This window comes from Podarcis cretensis, assembly GCF_951804945.1.
Source record: "Podarcis cretensis genome assembly, chromosome: 10".
Lineage (NCBI taxonomy): Eukaryota > Metazoa > Chordata > Lepidosauria > Squamata > Lacertidae > Podarcis > Podarcis cretensis.
Window position 1 is genome coordinate 50,350,757 of NC_137179.1, and position 21,549 is coordinate 50,372,305.

Genomic DNA, 21,549 nt, shown 5'->3' on the forward strand with positions numbered 1-21,549 from the left:
TCAGCAAACACTGTCAAGTCAAAAGTCTGGATCTTTGAATTAGCCTTCATTTGGAATTCAAAACTCGAGACGCTTTTGCAGTTCCATCCCTTCCTCAATTTGTGCACCACTGTCAATAATAAAATAATTCACCAGACTGGCCTTAATTTTTTCATTAAAAAAACCACATACCCAGTGGACACACATAAAGCCCAATTAAAATAAAACTAAATCTGCAAAACAAGGTGGCTTAAGTGTTCTTACACGTATTTCAGACACACGTTATGGTTTGGTTTGTCTCATGAATACCTCAGCACTAATATCCCCAGAGTCTGTTTAAATGAACTGGCTGTACCCAATATGAAAGGGCATGAGTTTCAATCTAGTTCAATTCCAGACAAACTATGTGAAATCAAACAAAGGAAAGCTGGAAGAATTGCTTGCCTCAAATTACACTGTAGATATAAAAGACTTATCCTGAAATAATAGCTTATGGCAGGAATAATGGGCTTTATTAATATATTCAATTACTCATGGCAGTGCTTATACATTGAATTGTATGAATAGTTCACCATTCACACATAATCTTAGAGGGGGGGGTATTCTGCTTGAGGCTAAGATGGAAATTAATTTGTTTGTTGAAGCTTGCCCTGTTTAAAGTTTTAGCAATTGTTTCTGCAGTTGAAAGGGTTGCACTTAGTACTGCCAACAGATTTAATAAAGTCTATTCCCGATATTGAAAACCAGGAATACAACTGATTTGCAATATTTGGAGAAGGGGCAAATGAGGAGAGTGATGTTTTGACCTGCACATTAGTCTGGGAGTTGTGGATCAGCTCAGCTCATATTGGAATCCACAAGAATCACATTCCCTTTGCATCTCTAGTCCAGGGCATCTGATGGAGCGCTCTCCTCTGAGTTTTACTTGTCTCTGAGGTCAGATTTCTAAGTCTATGGGACACAGTCTCCTCCAGAATGACACTCAGATCCTTGAATTCCCTTCCTTAGGAGGTGTGTTTCTGTCACACACTTTTTCTGTTAAGTGACCGTTTTTATTCCCTGATTCTAATGTTTTGTTGCTTTTATTTTGCAACTGGGAGATTTGAATCATTTCTTTCTTGGTTGTAGTTGATTAGGTTGTTTACTTCCTTGCAAACACACCCCTTCAGGCTGGGAAGTGGCATGTAAAAATATACAACAACAATTAAGACTTATAGAATACCGTGTGGTCATGGTGCCTAGAAAATGCTGAGATCTTCTTCCATGGCCATCAGCTGACCAAGTTGCTACTATAATCCATTATCTGGCCACAGTAGGTGGGGGGAAGAGTGAACAAAATGGACCCTGGAAACTCATGGGGCTGTTGCATTTGTGATGGGCTTCTGAAGACCCGGCATGAAATAAACCTTTCACCAGACACAATGCTAATAGAGTCATCAGTCTGGCACATCAGTAATGCTGAAAAGAAAGTCTGCTAATCCCCTCTGCAGTCTCCCGCTTTATGCCCTTAGGCTGCAAAGAGACTTGCCAAGTAAAGGGAAATAACTGGCTGCAAATATCTTCTCTCAGCTGTTATCTACTCCATTAAGGATCTAGGTGAGACCAACCTCTGCTGAGGACAATGCTGTACAAAATATCTGCGATTATCCTGCTGACTTTGCTATGAGATTTATAGTCATCCTCATCCCTCTCTCTGCTCAGGTTGAGGGACTGCCCAGGGCTTTCAGATCATGCCATTTACATCTGGAGGAGAGCAGATCACCATAGAATTACTGTATTTTTTGCTCTATAAGACTCACTTTTTCCCTCCTAAAAAGTAAGGGAAAATGTGTGTGTGTCTTATGGAGCGAATGCAGGCTGCACAGCTATCCCAGAAGCCACAACAGCAAGAGGGATTGCTGCTTTCACTGAGTAGCGATTCCTCTTGCTTTTCTGGCTTCTGAGATTCAGAATATTTTTTTTCTTGTTTTTCTCCTCCAAAAACTAGGTGCGTCTTGTGGTCTGGTGCATCTTATAGAGCAAAAAATACGGTAATTCTCTTCAGTTGCAATCCTTAACTCACTTATGTGGGAGTTAGCCCCATTGAACTCCATCAGACATAATAATAATAATAATAATAATAATAATAATAATAATAATAATAATTTATTTATACCTCACCCATCTGGCTGGACTGCCCCAGCCACTCTGGGTGGCTTCCAACACATAAAATAATAATAAAACATCAAACATTAATAGTAACACTCAAACATCAAACATTAATAGTAACAATTTGATCCTATATAAAAAGTCTGGGCAGACATGGTAAGGATCATACTGTTAGTATGGTGCCAGCATCAGTATGCATGCATTATATACCAAGAAATGAATTTCTGCCTGCGAACTGGAAAAAAAAGGTTTGTAGTTTGTTTACAACTGGTTAAATGAACTGACAAATAACATGATTGGAAAAAAGAGTGCTGAGAATTCTATAGGGCAAAAAATAAAAATTGCAGCTCTTCCAGGAAACGATTGTGCAATTTCTCCCAGTAAAAGACTTCTGTGTAAAAAAGAAAAAAGTACAACATTTGTGCAAAGCAATCATTGCACATGGCAAATGCCTAGGCAAGTGTTTTGCCGTGTGTACAGTTTGGTAAACTGCTATGAATGGCAGCTTACACTATGGGCTTTGCAATACTCAGTTTTAGATACACACATGCATGATAGCCACATGCAACACATAGGTTCCATGCTTTCGCCAGTATGTAAATAATCCCAAGTGTGTAAAAAAAGTGTGAAGTGCAAAGTGGCATAAGATAGTCTCCAAAGCAGTTGCTGTTCTACCCCAATTTCTTTACAGTCACTGCAAATACAGTTAAAAGCAAGTAATAACCACAATGGATTATATCTTAGTCTATTCACTGCCACAAGATGTGGTGAATGCTGGGACAACACCTTTGTGGCATGTGGGTACCACTACTAGGTCTATGCTCATGAGTTAACCAAGGCCCACATCCCAAAATGAATTGGGCTTTGGTTAGATCAGGTAGAGACAGGCAGGTTTTAGAACCCCGATTAAGCATGTGGTTGCGAGGGTGTGTGTGTCTCATTTTGCCCCCTTCCAACCACATTTAATTAGGATTTAAAATCCTAATAAAACATTAGGGCTGGCTCCCAAATCAATTCAGGGCTTCTGTCTGGGTCAAGCCGGCCCTGGATTGTCCCATATCATATTTGTGCCAATCCAAAGTTCTGGTCCCAGATCAGTACTTGTGTGTGCACAGCCATAACTACTACACTGTACAATTGTAGCATCACATGTGTTCCAAACCCCTGGCCTACCTGGCAGCAAGTCAGTAGGCCAAGTCCGAAGTCTGAGGGTCGATTCACACAAGCGAAGTCCAAAGGTCAGGAAACGAGGCGCAGGGTCAATGCAAGTAGCCAAGTCTGAAGTTCAACAGTCAGGATTCAACCCAGAGTCAAACCCAAAGCACAGTCCCATGGCGGTCCAGGAACATCCAAGTCAAGGTCCCTCAACTAGTGAGCTAGTGAGACCCACCTGGCCAGCTAGGGAGCTGGGCTGTGGGCCTTTGCCTGCCTTGGCCTCCTAGAGCACCTCACCTGTGCTCCCTGTGCCTCAGAGGCCGCCATATTTGTGGAGACTGGGGCCCCTCTGGCTCTGGTGATAGGTCCTGCTGCTGACCCTCCTGTGCCCTGACCCTCATCCCCTCACCATCCTCCATCACCCCATGAGTATTTCCTACACCAACCTCCCCTTTCCCACCCTCACTTGTTCCAGTGTTTCCCAGTCCTGGCTATACCCCTTGCCGGGATCCTCTTCCTCCTCCCCGTTGTCCTGCCAGTTCATGACAACATGAATGGAGATGCACACACGCACATTTGGCATTGCTACTTTTGAGGTCCTGAGCATCTCTGGTAATTGCTTGCATGCTTGCTTGTTTATATGATTTCTAATCCACCCATCACCAAGAAGATGTGAGACCCAAGCCGCTAAAGGTGGCATCTTTTAATGTCTGCTATGCCTGTTCAGTTTTGAATCACAGGGTTATTATGAAGATATGCTTAGATAGAGCTATATTCTGGCATAGCCTGTGCACTTGGGACAGGGTGGGAAAGATAAATTTATCAAACACGTTCTAGTCAAGTGAAGCCATGTGTTTAGGTCATGGCAGGAGAGCATAGTACAGATTCTTTATTTTCCTCATTAAGTGTTTCTTTCTCCACCTTGCTCAGTGTCTATTCATAATGTGGATAGTCTAGAAGACTCATTCGCATAAAACAATTACTATGATAGGAGTCCTTAAATATATTTACAAAATGTTCAGGCAGACTGAGAAATACTTTCACTAGCCTCAGCTAAAATGAATCCCATTACTGCAAATAAAATGTGTTAAGTGTGTTTTAAGTGCAGTATACAATGTGACACTAGATAGTGATGGTGAGCCTTATGGAAAATTTCAGAATGGTTTTTATATGTGTGTAAAGGTAAAGGGAACCCTGACCATTAGGTCCAGTCGTGACCGACTCTGGGGTTGCGGCGCTCATCTTGCTTTACTGCTGAGGGAGCCGGCGTACAGCTTCCGGGTCATGTGGCCAGCATGACTAAGCCGCTTCTGGTGAACCAGAGCAGTGCACGGAAACGGCATTTACCTTCCCGCCGGAGCGGTACCTATTTATCTACTTGCACTTTGACGTGCTTTCAAACTGCTAGGTGGGCAGGAGCTGGGACCGAACAACAGGAGCTCACCCCGTCGCAGGGATTCGAACCACCGACCTTCTGATTGGCAAGTCCTAGGCTCTGTGGTTTAACCCACAGTGCCACCCACGTCCCTTTATATGTGTGTAGATCCCACCTTATTTAGCTTATGAACAAGTCATTGGCCAAGACCACACCCACATTCAGAGGCAGAGCTTCCTGCTCTGGCACCCAGAGCGGTGCAGGGGTGGGGCTAGCTGGCCTGGGGGTGAGCATCGGGGTGAGCGTTGGGGGGGGGCACCACTAGCCTCCCGCCATCCGCACAGCGAGCGTTGTGAGCACCGCCACTAGCATCTTGCTGCCCACGCGGCGAGTGGGGGGTGTGAAACTAGCCGCACGGTGAGTGTCAGGGTGGGGTGCCACCATCCGCCCATGCGGCAAGCGTCTCGGCGCAGCGAATGGGGGGGCACGCAGCGATGTCACCCCCCAGGGTGACCCGGGGTGGACCACCCCCACCCCCTTCCTCTGCCAGTGCCCACATCTTAAAGTTACATTTGAAGAGGGGAATACTAAAAAAAAAAGAGAGAGACTTATTTTTAACATTTAACATGGCTGAATTTTCCCAAAAAAGCTCTGCTGTTAAAGGAACATTTATTTTCCTTTACGCTGCGTTTTTCTACTGTAATAACTAGTTGCTACTAATCCATAATTCTTCCAACAGGTGTTTGGCACAATATGGCTTCAGGCACCACTGAGCTAAAAACTCCCTTGCCTGTTTTCCAGCTTTCCCAGTACAAGAAATAAAAAAGAAGATGACGGTTCTTGTGTGATTTGTCAATTCCCATGTGAGATTAGTACGGATGCGGGTGATTAAGTGCCAGCCTCTAAATCCTAGTTGTCCCCCAAGTTTTCAGGCAGGCAGGAAGTGTAAAATGTGGAAGAGAAAGAGGGGGTGGGGAGGATATTGCATGTTTGCAGCTGATGAAATATGAGTCATTCAAGCTAGGGCGGTGTTAAGCAGGCAGAATATTTTAGAAAATAACTGGTTGATTAAAGAATTCCTGGAGTGAAGTTTGTCAAAAGAAGCTCTGCTGCTAAACTGCAAGTTAAGTTGCATTCATTTACATGAAATATTTCTGGTGTAACAACCCCTTATTAATTCAGAATCCTTGCACCAGATGTTTGTAGCGGGTCGCAGTAACAGGAGCCGGTGACCACTCGGGTATAAAAACTGGATTGTGTAAAGTGGGGGCAGAGCAACCACCACTTGTACATTTGGGGAAATAAGCACACCTGCTTATTCACTCAGCCACTCTATGCGTCAAGGGAGAAGAGGAAGAAGTTGGTTCTTAATGGGCTCAGCTTGTTTAAAAACAGCTTAAAGCCACTTCCTGTGCTGTTAAGTCCCTATGCCAGTGGGGGGGGACAGTGCTGTCCCAACCCCTCCCTCCTCAGTCTCTCAATACATCTCAACAGGGTCTATTTTAAATTTTGTTCAAGTTAAACAATAAAAAAGGGAATGCACCACCCGATCACCTCAGCCCTGGAAGAACAGTTGCTGCTTGGATGAATTTAAGGTGGTAGATTCATTGCTACAATTAAATGACAATTTACTAATAGCAGTGAATCATGGCTTAGGCACAACTTCCTCTGCATCCAGCCGGTCTATGACACCTGGGCAGGGCAGAGGAGTGGTCAGGGCTTTGTGGACATTGGCCGGGGTGCTGCGTTGCCTCTTCCAGTGTGTCAAAATAGGCTCACCCTCACCACCACCTTGCCATAGCTGTCAACTTACAGATTTGAAAATAAGGGACCAGCAGCCTCAAAAATAAGGGATCAGCAGCCAAAATAAGGGATTTTAGTCAACCAGCTGAAATACGAAGTTAAAAGGGACCAGATAATTTTGGAGAGCAGCGCCGGTTTTTAGCCCTTCGTTTCCAGAGGTTGCTGCTCAAGACACTAGCCGATGAAACACTGCAATTAAATAACTACAAGCAGCAACCACTTTTCATGCAAAACGAAGTCCAAGCTATGAAAATGCTGCTGCAGTTCTGTATCTTTTCTCTCGTGCTCCATCTGCAGCTCTCAGTTCCATCAGGCGGGGCGGGAGGAAGAGGGGGGAAATAGCACCCGAAGTAAACCCGCAGATCAGACCATCTATGCTAGTCTACCACTACAAATCTATGGGAGAAGCGCTTGCGGTCCTTCCCTTGTAGCCCTTGGAACACCTGCCCACACCTTGGCCTCCTCCTCCTCCTCCTCTCTCTGAACTGCTTTCTCTATGGTTGGCCTCACTCTCCTCTCAAGGCTCCTCAGCAATTCATAGGCCACACCAGGCTGCCCATCTCATCCGGGTCCTTCGGCAGCACAGCCACAGTACGGCCTAGCGGGAGCAGCGGTGGGACTGGCAGAGGGGAAGCCCCAGGCAGAGACGCTCAGTTCGGCGGCCGTGAGGAGGATGGCGGTGGAAGGGCCCGAGGCTCCTGCCAGTCCCAGCGGTGAGGGGCTCCCGGGGGCCAAGGATGGTGAGAGGAGGCCGGAGGGGGGCAGGTCGGGCAGCCAAGCAACACAGTTGGAGCCTCCCTCCTCCCTGGCTGGCAGGGAGGGAGGGAGAGGAGCTGCTTCCTTTGAAACCCAGGAAATTTAAAGGACATCATCAATAAGGGACAGCAGCGGGACACGGCGCTGGGATAAGGGAGTTTCCCGCCAAATAAGGGACGGTTGACAGCTATGCCACCTTGCTCCCTTCTAGCACTTCTCACGTAAGTCCTACGGCTTACAGTGCCAGGAAGACGCCTCCATGGCCTTTTCCCACCACCATGACTTCAACTGGCTTTAGATCATTTATAGACTTTATGTTTCTTTCAAGAAAATTGCATTCATTTGTATGTAGAACTATGTGTTCAATGTTTCAGATAATTGAAAACTTACAGTCTGGCAAAAGTCATAAATAAACACCCTCTCAATAACACTTATCGGTAGATTATTAAGTGTTGCAGTCAGGTTTTTTTTTTTTTTTTTTTAAAAAGGCCAGTATTAAGAATGTTACATTATAAAATCAACTTTATTACAATGATAATAAATAAAAAGAAGAGGGGAAATATCAGTTCAGAACATAATAGTCAATATTACATGAAAAAGTTCGGAGAACATGTTCTTAGTAAATACTATTAAGCCAGGGGAATCCTCTGAAATATTCATTCACAGCTTGATTCCCCAAATGCTGGTCCAGCACTTCTTGCTGTGAGACGTCTGGGCTTATCGTTATCACAGTTACTGTCTGTTGTTGACAAAACAGCTTGTGTTACGGTTATAGCCAAAGTCAATATATAACTAATGAAAGTAATAATTTGCAAAACAATCTTCCAAACTTTATTCCTGTGTAAACTCTTTCTAATTTCTTTAGGTCATGTACCAAAAGTCTTGTTGGCTTTGTAATCTGATGCATAGAAGCTCTGTAAAGTGTATTAATACCACTTACTGGTCGCTCTTCTTTTTAACCTCCAATTTAAAAATTATTGTGCAGCGGTGATGTAATTAGAAAAACATTTTTTCCCATTTACATCATTATTGGGCCTACCTAAGTTTTTTGTTTTTTGTTTAAATTGTCCGACAGAGCAATCTTATATGGGTTTAAGTAAGGATCCATTGAGTTAAATGGAATTCACTCCCAGGTAAGTGTGCAGGGGATTGCAGAAAAAGTTCAAGATATAGAGCAGGATGGTTCAGATCAATAAATCTAGATTCAAAAAGCAGGACTGTAGATTGCTGGTAAAAGCTCACACCCCTTTTGTTCATGCATCTTTTGGGAATCCTGCCCCACAGTTCATGCACTAGATATAATATTGTAGATAAAGACTAATTGAGTTAATCCTAGGAAGGGGAGAAGAACCCATATGTATTATGGGAAAATATTGGATAAAATATTACTGGATGGGAAAAATGCTGCTCAGGGAAGGGTGATTTCCATGTCAGGCAATATGCCCAAAGAAAGGGTGAATCTTCATATGTGTGCTCATCACCTGATGACGATAATATTATCACGTGATGCCTTGCATGCAGTAAATACCTATCATAGAGCCAACAGCACAGGAAGTGTTTCATATCAATTCAAACAAACACCAATTTGAGCAACCCAGTCTTGAGACACAAACCTCTAGTTATTTGATGCTGAATGTAAAATTTTAGCCTGAAATCCATGAACTCAAATGATGACTTCAGTTTTCAGAATAGATGAAACAGAAAGTTTAAAATCTATGTAAAGGGGGTATACATATAAAGGGTGGGATCCAAGACATACCCAGAGTAGACCCATTGAAATTAATGGACAAGAGTAACATGAGTATAATTAGCACTGGACATCAACCAAAATATATGCATTATAGTGTAGAAATTTTAATTATCATGCCTCATGGTAAGTCTCTGCATAACACTTGGTATGATCCAGAATTTTGGGGAGGTAAAGTAGTCTGCAAATAGGAAAAAATAAGAGACAGATAAGAGACATGAAATGGGATACTAGAAACTGTCATTTCAGTTCAGGATTTGAACCTGGGATGGCTATCTAATTTTTCTTTGTTGATACCCTATCTGAAAAAAGCTATATATTCTCATCACCGTTCTACCCATGCATACTAGAAATAGGTTGTGTTGTATTCAGTGAATCTTATTCCCAGTAAATGTGCATGTGATTGCAGCCCCAGTTGCTCTCTGAGGAAAAAGACCCACTGAACACAGTGCAATGTACTTTTGAGCATAAGAGTGCATCAGGCCTCATTGGAGGTATCTGTAGAACATATTCATTATGGTGTGCGCGCATATTATACAACATAACAAATATGTCAAGTTGCATTGATGGGAGGTAAAACGAAGCAGCAGTACAGAAGATTATCTATATGCAAGCATTACATCAGTATTCTTTTCTGTTACCATGATTAAAACAAAATCAATTACTTAAAACTGCAACTCTGTATTCATAATATATAATCATATATAGGTAACACTTATGGCTCCCCTAATACATATTAAATGTAAAGTTAGCCACATTGCCTCATAGCTGATACACAATTAACACAGTGAAACAATAGATCTTTTGAGTAAGTCTCTTAATTCGAATATCAGAACAAGTTGTCAGTGGTCAGAGTTTCACAGCACACTTCATCATTATCAACACATCCATCTATTCTTGGAAAAACCACTTAATAAAGCAGTCATTACTGTCAAATATTCTAAACTGATGGTACCTCTATTTGTAATCTTTATTAGATCAATCAAAAGCTTTGCAAAATCAATTAGTACAAAGACTTTCAATGCTCTGTGAGCCAATGTACTCCCTACAATACCAGCCAGTTGTTCCTGAAACAGTGATAAACATAGGAGCCAACCCCTAGGGGCTGAGGTCCCTTTGTCCTTTTTTTTTTAATAAATTTTTTATTAGTTTTCCAATTTTTAAAAAACACAACAAGAACAACATACAAACAAACACATAAATTCATAATTTCTTAACCTTATTTTCATAAGCCTCTTTTCTCGGACTTCCCCATACCTTCCCCTTTTTGCATCCTTTTTTGTTTTTAACAATTATTCAACAACCCTTTTAACCAATTAAATTTAAATTCATTCTCCTTTTCAATTTCACCCTAAATCAAACAAAATTTACCGCTGTAATTCTACGTCTTCCTCTCCCTTAGCATTTTAGCACTCCTCATGAGGTCCCTTTGTCCCGTCCCCCCATAAAATATTTGAGCTCCTCCCCAGTTGATGGGCATTGCCATTCAAATGGAGTGCGTGCACCACATCTTGTGATCAATTTTGTGGGGCAGGGATTATCTCCACACACCCCCAAACATTTTATTCAAGTTGGCATCTCTGGTGATAAAGCACTATAAGCTGCACCCCATTCTAAACATTCCTTTGCTGGTGAAACAAGTTACACATCAGACTATTGTCTTCATTGACCTCTTTAGAATCAGGGCTAGCTCTACCATTAGGCCCAAGGAGGCAGCTGCCTCAGGTGGCAGATTATGAGGGTGAGGCTCAATGGTGAGATGTTGGAGGATAGAGTTGTGTGTGTCATGTACTTTTACTGCCAGTCTGGTCACTTTCAGCGCACAGAATACATGGGTGTACCATTTCGTCCTTCACCTCAAGCAGCAAAATGTATTAGGCCAACTCAGAATTCACACATGCTTTTGTAGATACACACACTCAGCCCACACCTACCTGAATCAAATTATTATATACACAGCCACATGGAGATATCTCTTATTCTATGTGGTTGCATATCCATATTTATGTTCACTTAAGTGAAGTGAGGGGTTAGTGTTTGTGTATTGGATCAACAGGCACAATGCTCCCATGGTCTGGAACATGGGTAGGCAAACTAAGGGCCGGGGGCTGAATCCGGCCCAATCACCTTCTAAATTCGGCCCGCGGATGGTCCAGGAATCAGTGCATTTTTACACGAGTAGAATGTACCCTTTTATTTAAAATGCATCTCTGGGTTATTTGTGGGGCCTGCCTGGTGTTTTTACATTAGTAGAATGTGTGCTTTTATTGTGGGGCATAGGAATTCGTTCATTATTTTTTCTCCAAAATATAGTCCGGCACCCCACAAGGTCTGAGGGACAGTGGACCAGCCCCCTGCTGAAAAGTTTGCTGACCCCTGGTCTGGAAGTTGGGACTTGAATATTTGTTCAGCATTCTGAATGACTGAAAAGGCTTTCTCCATCCCATTTCTTGGTGGTGCCTTTACATTGATCAGGCCTGACATGTCCATAGTCTGAACTACAAACCAGTGCAAGATTTTCCACTCTGCATATTGAAGCTCAATAGTTTAAGATGGCAGCTGAACACTCAAACATTCTCCAGAAATCAACATGAGCTTGGGATTCCAGTGAAACAGAAGAATCTATAGATCCATGAAGCAAAACAGTAATGTCTGCTAGCACTGTGAACTACTTGCCAGAGACATTCAGGTGGAAATGAGAGGTGGAAAATTAGAGAGCACAGAGCAAAAACAGAGGCAGGTCTGAAGTGTCCACTCTTCTGTGGCTCTTCTAATCAGCAGAGATGCCAGTGGCAGTACGGCTCTGACTGGGATGCAAATCCCTTCATAATATGCTGAACGCAGGAGCAGCCAGGGCAGGGCAGCAAAGCCAGGCGGCTGATTGTACAGCAGAGGTTCAGCTGCTCCTTAATGGGATGGGGCAGCATGGCAGTCAGGTTGGGCCTATGCAGGAAGGATTTGCTCTACTGCTGCCTTCACGTCACTGCCACCCAGCCCCAGCCCTGCCCCATTGAGCAGCAGCAACACTGCTGTCAGGGGAGCTGGGGCATGTCACTGCCCCACTGCACTGGCCATTCCTGGTTGAACATTACTGCGTTCCCTTCGGTATACATATCTCTTAAGGCTTTATGGAACACAAGAGTGGTTTCCCCCCTTACCTTTGGATTGTCATTTTGCTTAAATGCATTTTGTGCAGACTGTACATTTGAGCGGAGGGGGCTCGAGGCTGAGGCCAGCGTAGGCAGCCCTGTTTCCCCTCCTTGCCACAGTGTCCATTTCTACCCAGTTTGATAAACACAATCAAAGTATTCAAAACTGGTCCGAATAAGCCGTGTCACTCTTAAGACAAGTGGTTTGGTTTCTGAGGTTTGGTTTCAAATGACATACATCTGGAAGGCACACCACAAAAGTCTAGATTAGGACAGCCCCTTTATAACAGCCAACAAAAACCATGGTGAAATGCTTGCCCATTCTGTTTACGAGCATTCACTTCTTCCTTTGCAATTACGTTCTTTGGTCTAAGTCTTTGGTCCGATCCCTTTGTTTGTTTTGGAAGAAAGATTCACACACCACTGGTTAGGCACTGTCAGGCTGTCATGTCTCTATTCAGTTTTAGGCCGGAAAGTGCCGTCTGCGCCTTTTAATATTTTGTCGGCGATGCTCCCCATATTTTTCTTCATAGCTTTCACAGGATTCTCATGCAGGAGTGTCTGTATTAGATACTTCTCCCGTTTAATTTTGCTTTTGGTTTTCTTTGACACATCGGGAATTATGTGTGAAATAGCAAATGTCACCAAGTAGATGATATGCTGGATGGGGGAAGGAACACAAACAGAGTCAGCTACTCAGAATATACAACCATTATAAAAAAGAGTAATATTGCCCAGTTATTGACTTTTGCCGCAATTTGGAATTCTGTAGGCCACATCTGCAAAACACATTTAAAGTGCTGCTACACCACCTTAACTGTCATGGCTTCCCCCAAAGAATTCTGGGTATTACAGTTTCTTAAGGGTGCTGAGAATTGTCAGGTTAGAGAATTGTCCTATTCCCTTCACAGAACCGCAATTCCCAGAATTCCCCGGGAAAGGAGACTGATTGTTATACCACTCTGGCAACTGTGGCAGGGCAATAGAGGTCTCCCAACATTTCACAGCACCCTTAACAAACTGCAGTTCCCAGGATTCTTTGGGGGGGGGGAGAGGAAGCCATTACTGTTTAAAATGATACAATAGCACTTTAAATTCATAGTGCAGATATGACCTACGTGCACTCAGATAACAGACGCATGAGGATCTGCACATTCACGTTCATTTCAAAGGATCGATCTAATCTGGAGATGCAAAGAAACAACCTCTAATGCACGGCAAAGGGAAATGTTTCTTTAAGGTTTCCTGCTGGTTGCTAAGAGAGTATCTGAGAGCATGCCCAGGTGGCAATTTATTTCTCTCTCTGCTCCCTGCTAGGAAAGCGCCAGCCATGCAGCTGTTTATCTGTGCCATCCCAATGTGCTACCTACCACGGAGACCACAGAGCTATGCACTGTTTGTGCAATATGGACAGAGAAGGACCCTCATTGGAGTCCTACCTGGGGACAGACTCTGGGAGGACAGCAGCTTCCTAGCTGCCTATTTACCCCCTTTGTGAAGAAACAGTGTTTCCCCGAGCTGAAAGTTCGAATGTATTTTATGTTTTGCACCATCGCTGCCATCCTGTGCATTCAGTGTTGTGGGGCCAAGGCTGTGGGATTCCATCCCAACCGAGATTAGACAGGCCCCTTCCTTGCAGACAGATGGGCGAGGTATAAATAATAAAACCATTACTATTATAAAATTCTTAGGGATGCAGGTGGCGCTGTGGGTTAAAGCCTCAGCGCCTAGGACTTGCCGATCGAAAGGTCGGCGGTTCGAATCCCTGCGGCGGGGTGCGCTCCTGCTGCTCGGTCTCAGCGCCTGCCAACCTAGCAGTTCGAAAGCACCTCCGGGTGCAAGTAGATAAATAGGGACCGCTTACCAGCGGGAAGGTAAACGGCGTTTCCGTGTGCGGCTCTGGCTCGCCAGAGCAGCGATGTCACGCTGGCCACGTGACCCGGAAGTGTCTCCGGACAGCGCTGGCCCCTGGCCTCTTGAGTGAGATGGGCGCACAACCCCAGAGTCTGTCAAGACTGGCCCGTACGGGCAGGGGTACCTTTACCTTTACCTTTACCTTTACCTTTACCTTTACCTTTACCTTTACCTTTACCTTTACCTTTATTATAAAATTATTATTGCGGAACTTCAGGTGCCTGAATCAGACTTTCTTGTTCCAGCCGGCACTTTGAGGTAGTCCAGTTATGTGATAAACGTTTATTGCTTCATTGTCCTATTTTTTGTAGATTGTTTTGATGTAAAAGGACACTGCTTAGAAGTGTGAATAATTAAGCAAGACACAAACGTCTTTAAAAAAATAAATAGTTAACCAAGTGAAGGCGAAAATCGGGGTTTTTGTGCAATGGCTCTTTTTTTCTTTTTTTGCAGGCTTTACTTTTAACTCCCAACTAGGGTGGCAGGCAGAGATCTTAGTGGAGTTTAATATTCTTACAGACAGAGTTAAAAAACAGCTACTAATAACATAATTTTTAAAATGCATTCACAAACTTTTTGCCTTTTTGTTTTTCCCCCATCTCAGTCTCCAGAAAGGCAGTTCGTATGTTTTTCTTCCGAAATGTATGCCATTGAGGCAGGCTGCACCAAAACTGCATGACAAGTTTTGTTTCCATTGAGATCAGAAAAATCTGTTTGCTGATTCCCCACCCCCCTCAACTCCCCCACCCAAATTTATTGATTTTCATGAGGATTGTACCAGGAAATTTCTGAAAAACATGCCTGAGAAATTTTCACCCCATTGCATGGCTGGGATGGGCTTACTCAAGGTATACAAAGGGCACTACTGCAACTTTAGGGTGAAGGAATGGAAGACACATGCTGACATGGTTTTTAATACAAAATGATGAAGAATCTCCTTTTAGGAGGAAATATACTAACCTCCATGACAATGATGAATGAGAGCTTGGCTGCAATAACATGCCAGTAATAGATATTGTGTTCATATTGATGTTCGTGCCCAGGGGGGTATCGGAAATCCCGGTACCTAACAGTCAAAGACAATGAAGCAATCATTTCAGGAGACTCTGCAATATGGCACTCAGGCCAGAAGGGGGAGCAAAATCCATCCCATTCTCCTGATAAGGCAACACACAAGTTAAGCAGAATGTAATTGTAGAATTATAGACCCGGAAGGGACCCTGAGGATCATCTAGTCTAACCCCCAGCAATGCAGGAATATGCAGCTGTCCCATAATGAGAACTAAATGCAGATAAATTACATCTACTGAAATGCATTATTTTGTTGATACTAAACAATCTTATTTTTTTTATCTTCTCTTTTGGCCATTGTTTACTATTACTTTGCAATGCTGAGAGGTAAAGAAACGTGTGTATGTGTGTGTGTGTGTGTGTGTGTGTGTGTGTGAGAGAGAGAGAGAGAGAGAGAGAGAGAGTGAGTGTATACAGTCAGACGTTGGAAGTCGAACGGAATCCGTTCCAGAAGTCTGTTCGACTTCCAAGGTGCCACTTCCGATTGTCAAAGAACGTTTGCAAACTGGAACACTCACTTCCGGGTTTGCGGCGTTTGGGAGCCAAAACGTTCAACTTGCAAGGCATTACAGAACCAAGGTACAACTGTATATATCCATATATATATATGCTATTTTAAATGGTGAAATAGACTTGCCTGCATGTTGTCTGGTTAGCAAACATGGGAAGAGCGGCTGGCTTGCTTTCGTTTCTGAAGTCTGACACAGCAAAGACGGAAAGTGTGTTGTTTATGTACCCCTTCATGGAGTAAGTGCTCTGACTTCCATAGGGAGGAACGGAAAATGACCAGTAATACACCAGGCGTGGAATCATATCGGACGTAAAAGCAATTATCATTGCCTGCAGTTGAAAAGAGAGGGAAATAGGCAAGATTTAACTGCATCTAGGTAGAATATTATACAAAGAGAGAGAGAGAGAGTGTGTGCCTGTATCTGTCTGGAAATGGGAAATATATTATTGTACAAAACAGAAGCGCAACACATCCAGATCTCTCCAGTTTCTGGCTGGCAAAAAATCTCAACTCCCTTCCTGTTTCCATTATGATTGTACCCACAACAGGCTATGTGCAATGGTCTGTGTCCCTGGTGAGAGGGTGGGATAAAACATAAGCAGCTTTTCCCTGACAGACGACCACACAATGCATGCAATAAACTGTTGATGTAATACCCTGGTGGCTTCGCAGAAATGATTATAAGAATCAGGTTTATGCATGCTAGTAGGGAACACCCTCTGAGTGATCACAATATTATACCTTTCTAATACTGCCCTCGCTTCCCACTTTTCCTATGTATAAGAACACTGAGTTATTGCGAAATGCTATTTGCAATTCAGTGTAACTTATTTGCTCTTTACGCTGCCTTTCTCTCTCCCCCTCTCCAGTATTCTTTCCACATAAACTTTCACCTCTTTCAAATGATTTCCAGATGTGCAATAGCCATGATGACATACACAGGAGAATATATTATTCTGGATACTCTGTAAAAATAAACTCCCCCCACCATTTGTAGGCTGTTTTTTTTTTAAAAGAGGATCACACTAAAAAAATATCTGATTTCAATGTTCCAAGACGTGATCACTTTTCCTATTACCCCAGAACAAATGAAAACTGGGCTTATGCTTGGCAACTGAATATAGCAATGTCAGCTCTGCTGCATGATCTCTTAAGTGCCAAGGTAGCTTTGTACAATATCCACTTAAAGTTCTGCCAGTTTTGCAGAGTAATCCATAAAGTGGAAAGAAATGGAACTTGCTGTAAAAGAAGCATGGCATCAACTATTTTGGGGATTTTTATTTTTTTATTTTAGAAAGCCTCTGCTGCGGTTATGACAGTCAGGCTTCCTGGGCCACTGTGCATTTTCAGTGGCTATTGTTACTAAGGGTTGCAATCCGTGCTAGTTCTACTCAAGAGTAGACCCACTTGAAATTAATAGCCATGGCAAACTTTGATCCATTAATTTCAATAAGTCAGCTCTCAGTAAAACTTAGGAGGCAATAATTATTTGGCTGTTCTATGATCAAACCACCTGAGTCCATTCGAAAACAATTGAACTTTTTAGATGAAGAAAACATCGACTCAGGAGAAAAACCACACAAGATTTCTTTTTAAGTGACTTACTAGTTAGTGTTGCCAGAGGCATCTCAGAAGATGCATTCCCTCTTCCTGTGTGAACGAGAAAGGGGAATGCCTCTAGCATGGTGCCAGCTAGCAGTAAATTTTGGACACTAAACCTGGCACCAGCCAGTTTAATTGAGTGGAAACTCCTACCGCAGAGCCTTAGCAAAATTCATTGCAGTAGGGTTTGTTGACCCTGTCCTCAAAGGGAGAAAGAGAAAGCAAAGGGAATATGCTTATTTAATTTATAATATTTATATACCAACTGTCATCACACATTGTCTTGCAATGGGTCATAACAATTTAAAGCGCAATACAAAATAAGAACAAAATAGAATGTGCAATAAAGTACAACCCAAGATGGTCAGCTTGTATACAAACAGATATCACAAAGGCACCATGAGTCTTAATTGGTATCTCATAAAAAACCAACCAACCAACCAACCAACTAACCATTGGTACCACTGTCACTGGACTTCTCATTCCTCAAGGAAATGGAGAACATCTAACATGTCAACAATTTCACACTGTTCAAAGGTGCGAATGTGGAGAATGGACATTACAACTGATTGAAGAACACTTCCCCATGGGAAAAAACTGTTTGGCATTTCAGATCCCAAATTGTCACTACTTAAAGACTGTACTTACATTGGTCACCACAGCAAGAAGAGCTATTCCTTGCATGATGGGCTGCCATGCTCCTATGTCCTGAGCTTTCTGAGGAACTATGCGCCTGAACTGTGTGGTAATCTTCCAGGCATCTATACGTATTTCCAGTAAATTGTTCATAAGTGCCAGAAGGGGAGCCAGTGGGAACGAGGCCACAAACAAAGTGACAAATCCAAACTGTATAACTGCCAATGAGAAATGTGACAAACACTGGTGAAATATTAATTAGCATTGTGTGCGCTTTCAAAAGTCAGGCATGCCAAACCCAGTGGCTAAACAGAGCTACTCTAGATCACTTGAAAGAGCTGGGTTCTTGGATCAGAAAAGTATGGGAAAGTTACCCAAAGTCTATGGGTGATATTCAGCTAAGATTTACTCAGACTAGATCCGTTGAAACTAATGGACCCATCTTAGTCACCTTCATTAATTCACTCTGAGTAAATTACTTTGAGTAATACTTAGTTCATTTCATTCATTATCTGCACTCTGTAGCCAGCAAGAAACCAATGGCATTGTAAAAAGGAATTTATAATGCCAATCAGGACACAGGGTGTGTAGAAATCTTATATATATATATATATATATATATATATATATATATATATGCATATGCAAGAGAGCAACATTAAATAGTACAGTTAGAGAACAATCATGTGGTTGTTCACTCTGTAGTAAAGCCCCACTGTATTCAGAGGTATTTACTCTCAGGTAAGTGCAACTCTAATGTATTGTGTACAACCACAGTTAAAAACTCTGTGTTCAGATTTTTTTTAAAAGAAAGGAATAGTCCAGCCATCCAATCTAGCAGAATCCACCCATTCTGCTTTTATTAATAGAAGGTTAATTATTAAAGAGAATTATAGCAGCCAGCTTACCCATTTCAAGATACTCATAAAACAACCCAAGTTTGCCAATGGGTTGCAGGTGGTAGTCCTGTTCCCAGCGAGGGACAACTTTCTCAGACCGTGAAGCTGAACAAAATCTTCCAATCAGGTTCTTAAGCCACCTATGAATGGAGATCACCAGCTAGATTTATTCTTTATGGTAGAAATCATGCAATTTTTGTCCAGTATGGAATAGCTAAGTCTGCCTCTTTGCTTTGATAATAATGGGCTCAGTTTTGCCTTTTCTGGCAGATACAGGCAAGGTCAAGCTACATGTTACACTGGGAGATCCATTCATTATTTCATCTGTATAGGTTCTGATGGATTTGGCCTGTTTGGATCCTCATTTTTCTACCTTTTTTAAAAAAATGGAGACAAAACAATAGAGAATAGGGATTCCATTCATGACCTCTTCATGGTCAAAAGCATATGTTGCTGTGTTTTCCATTGATGGAGACTAATGTTTCTGGACCTTGCTTTAATCCACTGCCAATTGTTTCTTAAAATTTCCAAGATTCTGAGAAGTAACTCAGTGTCATAGTTTGAACCAGTCCTATGTTTCAGAAAGTAAAATAAGGCACAACTATCTCATTGTTCATTATTATTTCCCAAATCTGTAGGACTGGATGAGGCTGTTTCTCACTTCCTATGGAGTCCTCATGAATTTCTGATCATTAAACTGCTTTTGTAAAAAAAATCAGTTGCAGCTTTTTATGTATTAGGGGCTGCCTTCTGCTGTGAGCTCAAAGCAACCAAGAGGTTTAAATTCAGGTTCACTAAAAACAACCACCCTGTATTCAAATCCAGGTTTGGCTTTGACTCCTAGCTATCAACACTATTTACTATTTACTTACGGAAGAAGCACTTCTTGTATATTATTCCAGATTGCTTTGCCTCCCATTATTATTGTCAGTTGTGTTGTAAGTTCAAGGAGACATCCACCTGGATCACACTAGGATTGGAAGAAGAAGGGGGAGGGTGGACATGAATTTTTCCAGCTCATTAGCTGCAGGGAACGAACTTTCAATTAATGAAAACATTTTAAAATATATTCTGTTGCTTCAAAAAGACTAGCATAATGTTTTGTTTAGCATCATTCTATTCAGATAACTATTCAGAAAAATGCACAAACTATCTAACATTGGTGATTATTACTAAAAAATGTAACACCTTCATTTTTAATAAATTTGCTTCATTTATACCAGACTTTTTCTCCGAAAAGCAAAGAATAGCTTACAAATGGCTCCTGTAGTCTCACGCCCACAAAGTTTAGAGGTTAAACTTGTGTAATGTCTGCAGCAGAACTACATTTACCTTTAACCATAATCTGTGCCCTCCAAAATAATTGATTACCAGTATGGGAATAGCATATAGTTAATCTTGCAGTCAAGGACACTCACTCAGAAGCCTACTTCCAGAACTCTCCCTGCTTTTAGGCAGTGAAGCAAGAAGTTGGAGGGTTCTGAATGCCTTGCAGTTGCCTGCCTTGGGTCTAAAAGTTAGCTTGCTGTCCTCGGATATGGTGCAGGTTTGTGTCCTATTGTCAGTGTTGAAAGAAGAATCACAGAGTGAAAGGCACCATATTGCCTTTGTCCTGGGCAGCAAGATGTCTTGGGCTGGCCCTATCTGCTTCTGTCAGTGCCCTGATCTGATTCAGGGCACTTACATTTCTCACAATTTAGTTATGTGGGGTTGCGGTGAGGAGAGTGGAGGGGCTGAAGCAGCCCCAAAGATTCTTTTTACAGGTGTGGAATAGTAACAGCGCCATGTTCGCTACAGTGGTATTGCCATTTGCAGTGTTCACAACCATTAAGGGAAGTAAGCAAATCATCTGCTATTTCAAACAACGTTGACCATTTTGTGAGGCCTCTCCATCACCATATCATCACCACCATCAGTTATTATTTCTACCCCGCTCATCTGGCTGGGTTTCTCCAGCCACTCTGGGCAGCTTTCAACAGAACATTAAAAACAGAATAAAACTTCAAACATTAAAAGCTTCCCTAAATCATTGCAGTTAAGTTATTTTTTGGGGGGAGGGGGATCAGCTGTGGCTGCAAGAAGTCATGGCACCTGAGGTTTGATGGAATATGAGCTTGGAGGCTTTGGAGTCAGCGCTAAATGGCGGTAGCTGTGAAGCTGAGTTCTTCAGTTTACCATTGCGAGATCCCAATCCCACCAAACTTTAACACTATCACTTCTTCCCATGTGTCTCTTGAAACTGATGAAGTGGCCAAGATTCAGGGCCAAAGTAGATGTTACACGCATACATGTATAATATTACCATGATGGGCTTTTCAAAAATCAAATTAAGCTTTTGAAGGGGGAACCGAGAAAAGCACAGCAGCAGCAGCAGCAGCGTTCATTTTCTGTCTGTTTTCCTACTTTGAAGTTCATGAAAAACAGTTAGTCGGGAAAGGGTTAAGCATCTGCTTTCCCTTCTGCACAAAAATTCTTTAAAAATGATATTTGGCTAATGTTACTTCCATCTATGTGTAACGTCTGGTTTGACCCTAACACTTCTAGCTAAAAAAAAAAAATTAAAAATGAAGAGAGGAAAACCCACTGCAGGTAGTTCATTCATACCTCTTCATTTCTGTATTTCCCCAGCCAATAAACAGGGTCGCCAGGGTAACCTACAAATTTACCCTTAAAGAATGCAATGTAGAAACAGGAAGAATAATAGTTGACAAATTGGAATAAGAACATCTTCATGGTGAGGCTGTTTTCATAATCGGTCTGCGTCCTTGGTAGTTCTGTAGTTTAAGGGGTGAGGGAGAGAGAAA

At 42.4% G+C, this 21,549-nt stretch overlaps 1 protein-coding gene and 1 long non-coding RNA gene across 3 annotated transcripts in view; one reads left to right on the plus strand and one right to left on the minus strand.

Annotated features, from left to right (window-relative positions):
• Positions 1 to 7,404: 7,404 nt before the first annotated feature.
• Positions 7,405 to 12,637, plus strand: LOC307225993. Its single transcript, XR_013843215.1, has 2 exons — positions 7,405 to 10,073; positions 10,387 to 12,637. It is a non-coding gene; the product is annotated as an uncharacterized lncRNA (long non-coding RNA).
• ANO6 (anoctamin 6) overlaps positions 12,566 to 21,549 on the minus strand; it is a gene marked incomplete at its 3' end in the record, with an annotated part of 65,261 nt that continues 56,277 nt past the window's right edge. For both annotated transcript variants that reach the window (XM_079994137.1, XM_079994138.1), the window contains exons 14-20: positions 21,350 to 21,519; positions 19,618 to 19,715; positions 18,755 to 18,885; positions 17,859 to 18,064; positions 15,735 to 15,937; positions 14,987 to 15,092; positions 12,566 to 12,772 (exon numbers count right to left, since the gene is read on the minus strand). In XM_079994137.1, coding sequence (XP_079850263.1) covers positions 12,566 to 12,772; positions 14,987 to 15,092; positions 15,735 to 15,937; positions 17,859 to 18,064; positions 18,755 to 18,885; positions 19,618 to 19,715; positions 21,350 to 21,519 — 1,121 coding nt within the window. The remainder of the gene's footprint in view (positions 12,773 to 14,986; positions 15,093 to 15,734; positions 15,938 to 17,858; positions 18,065 to 18,754; positions 18,886 to 19,617; positions 19,716 to 21,349; positions 21,520 to 21,549) is intronic.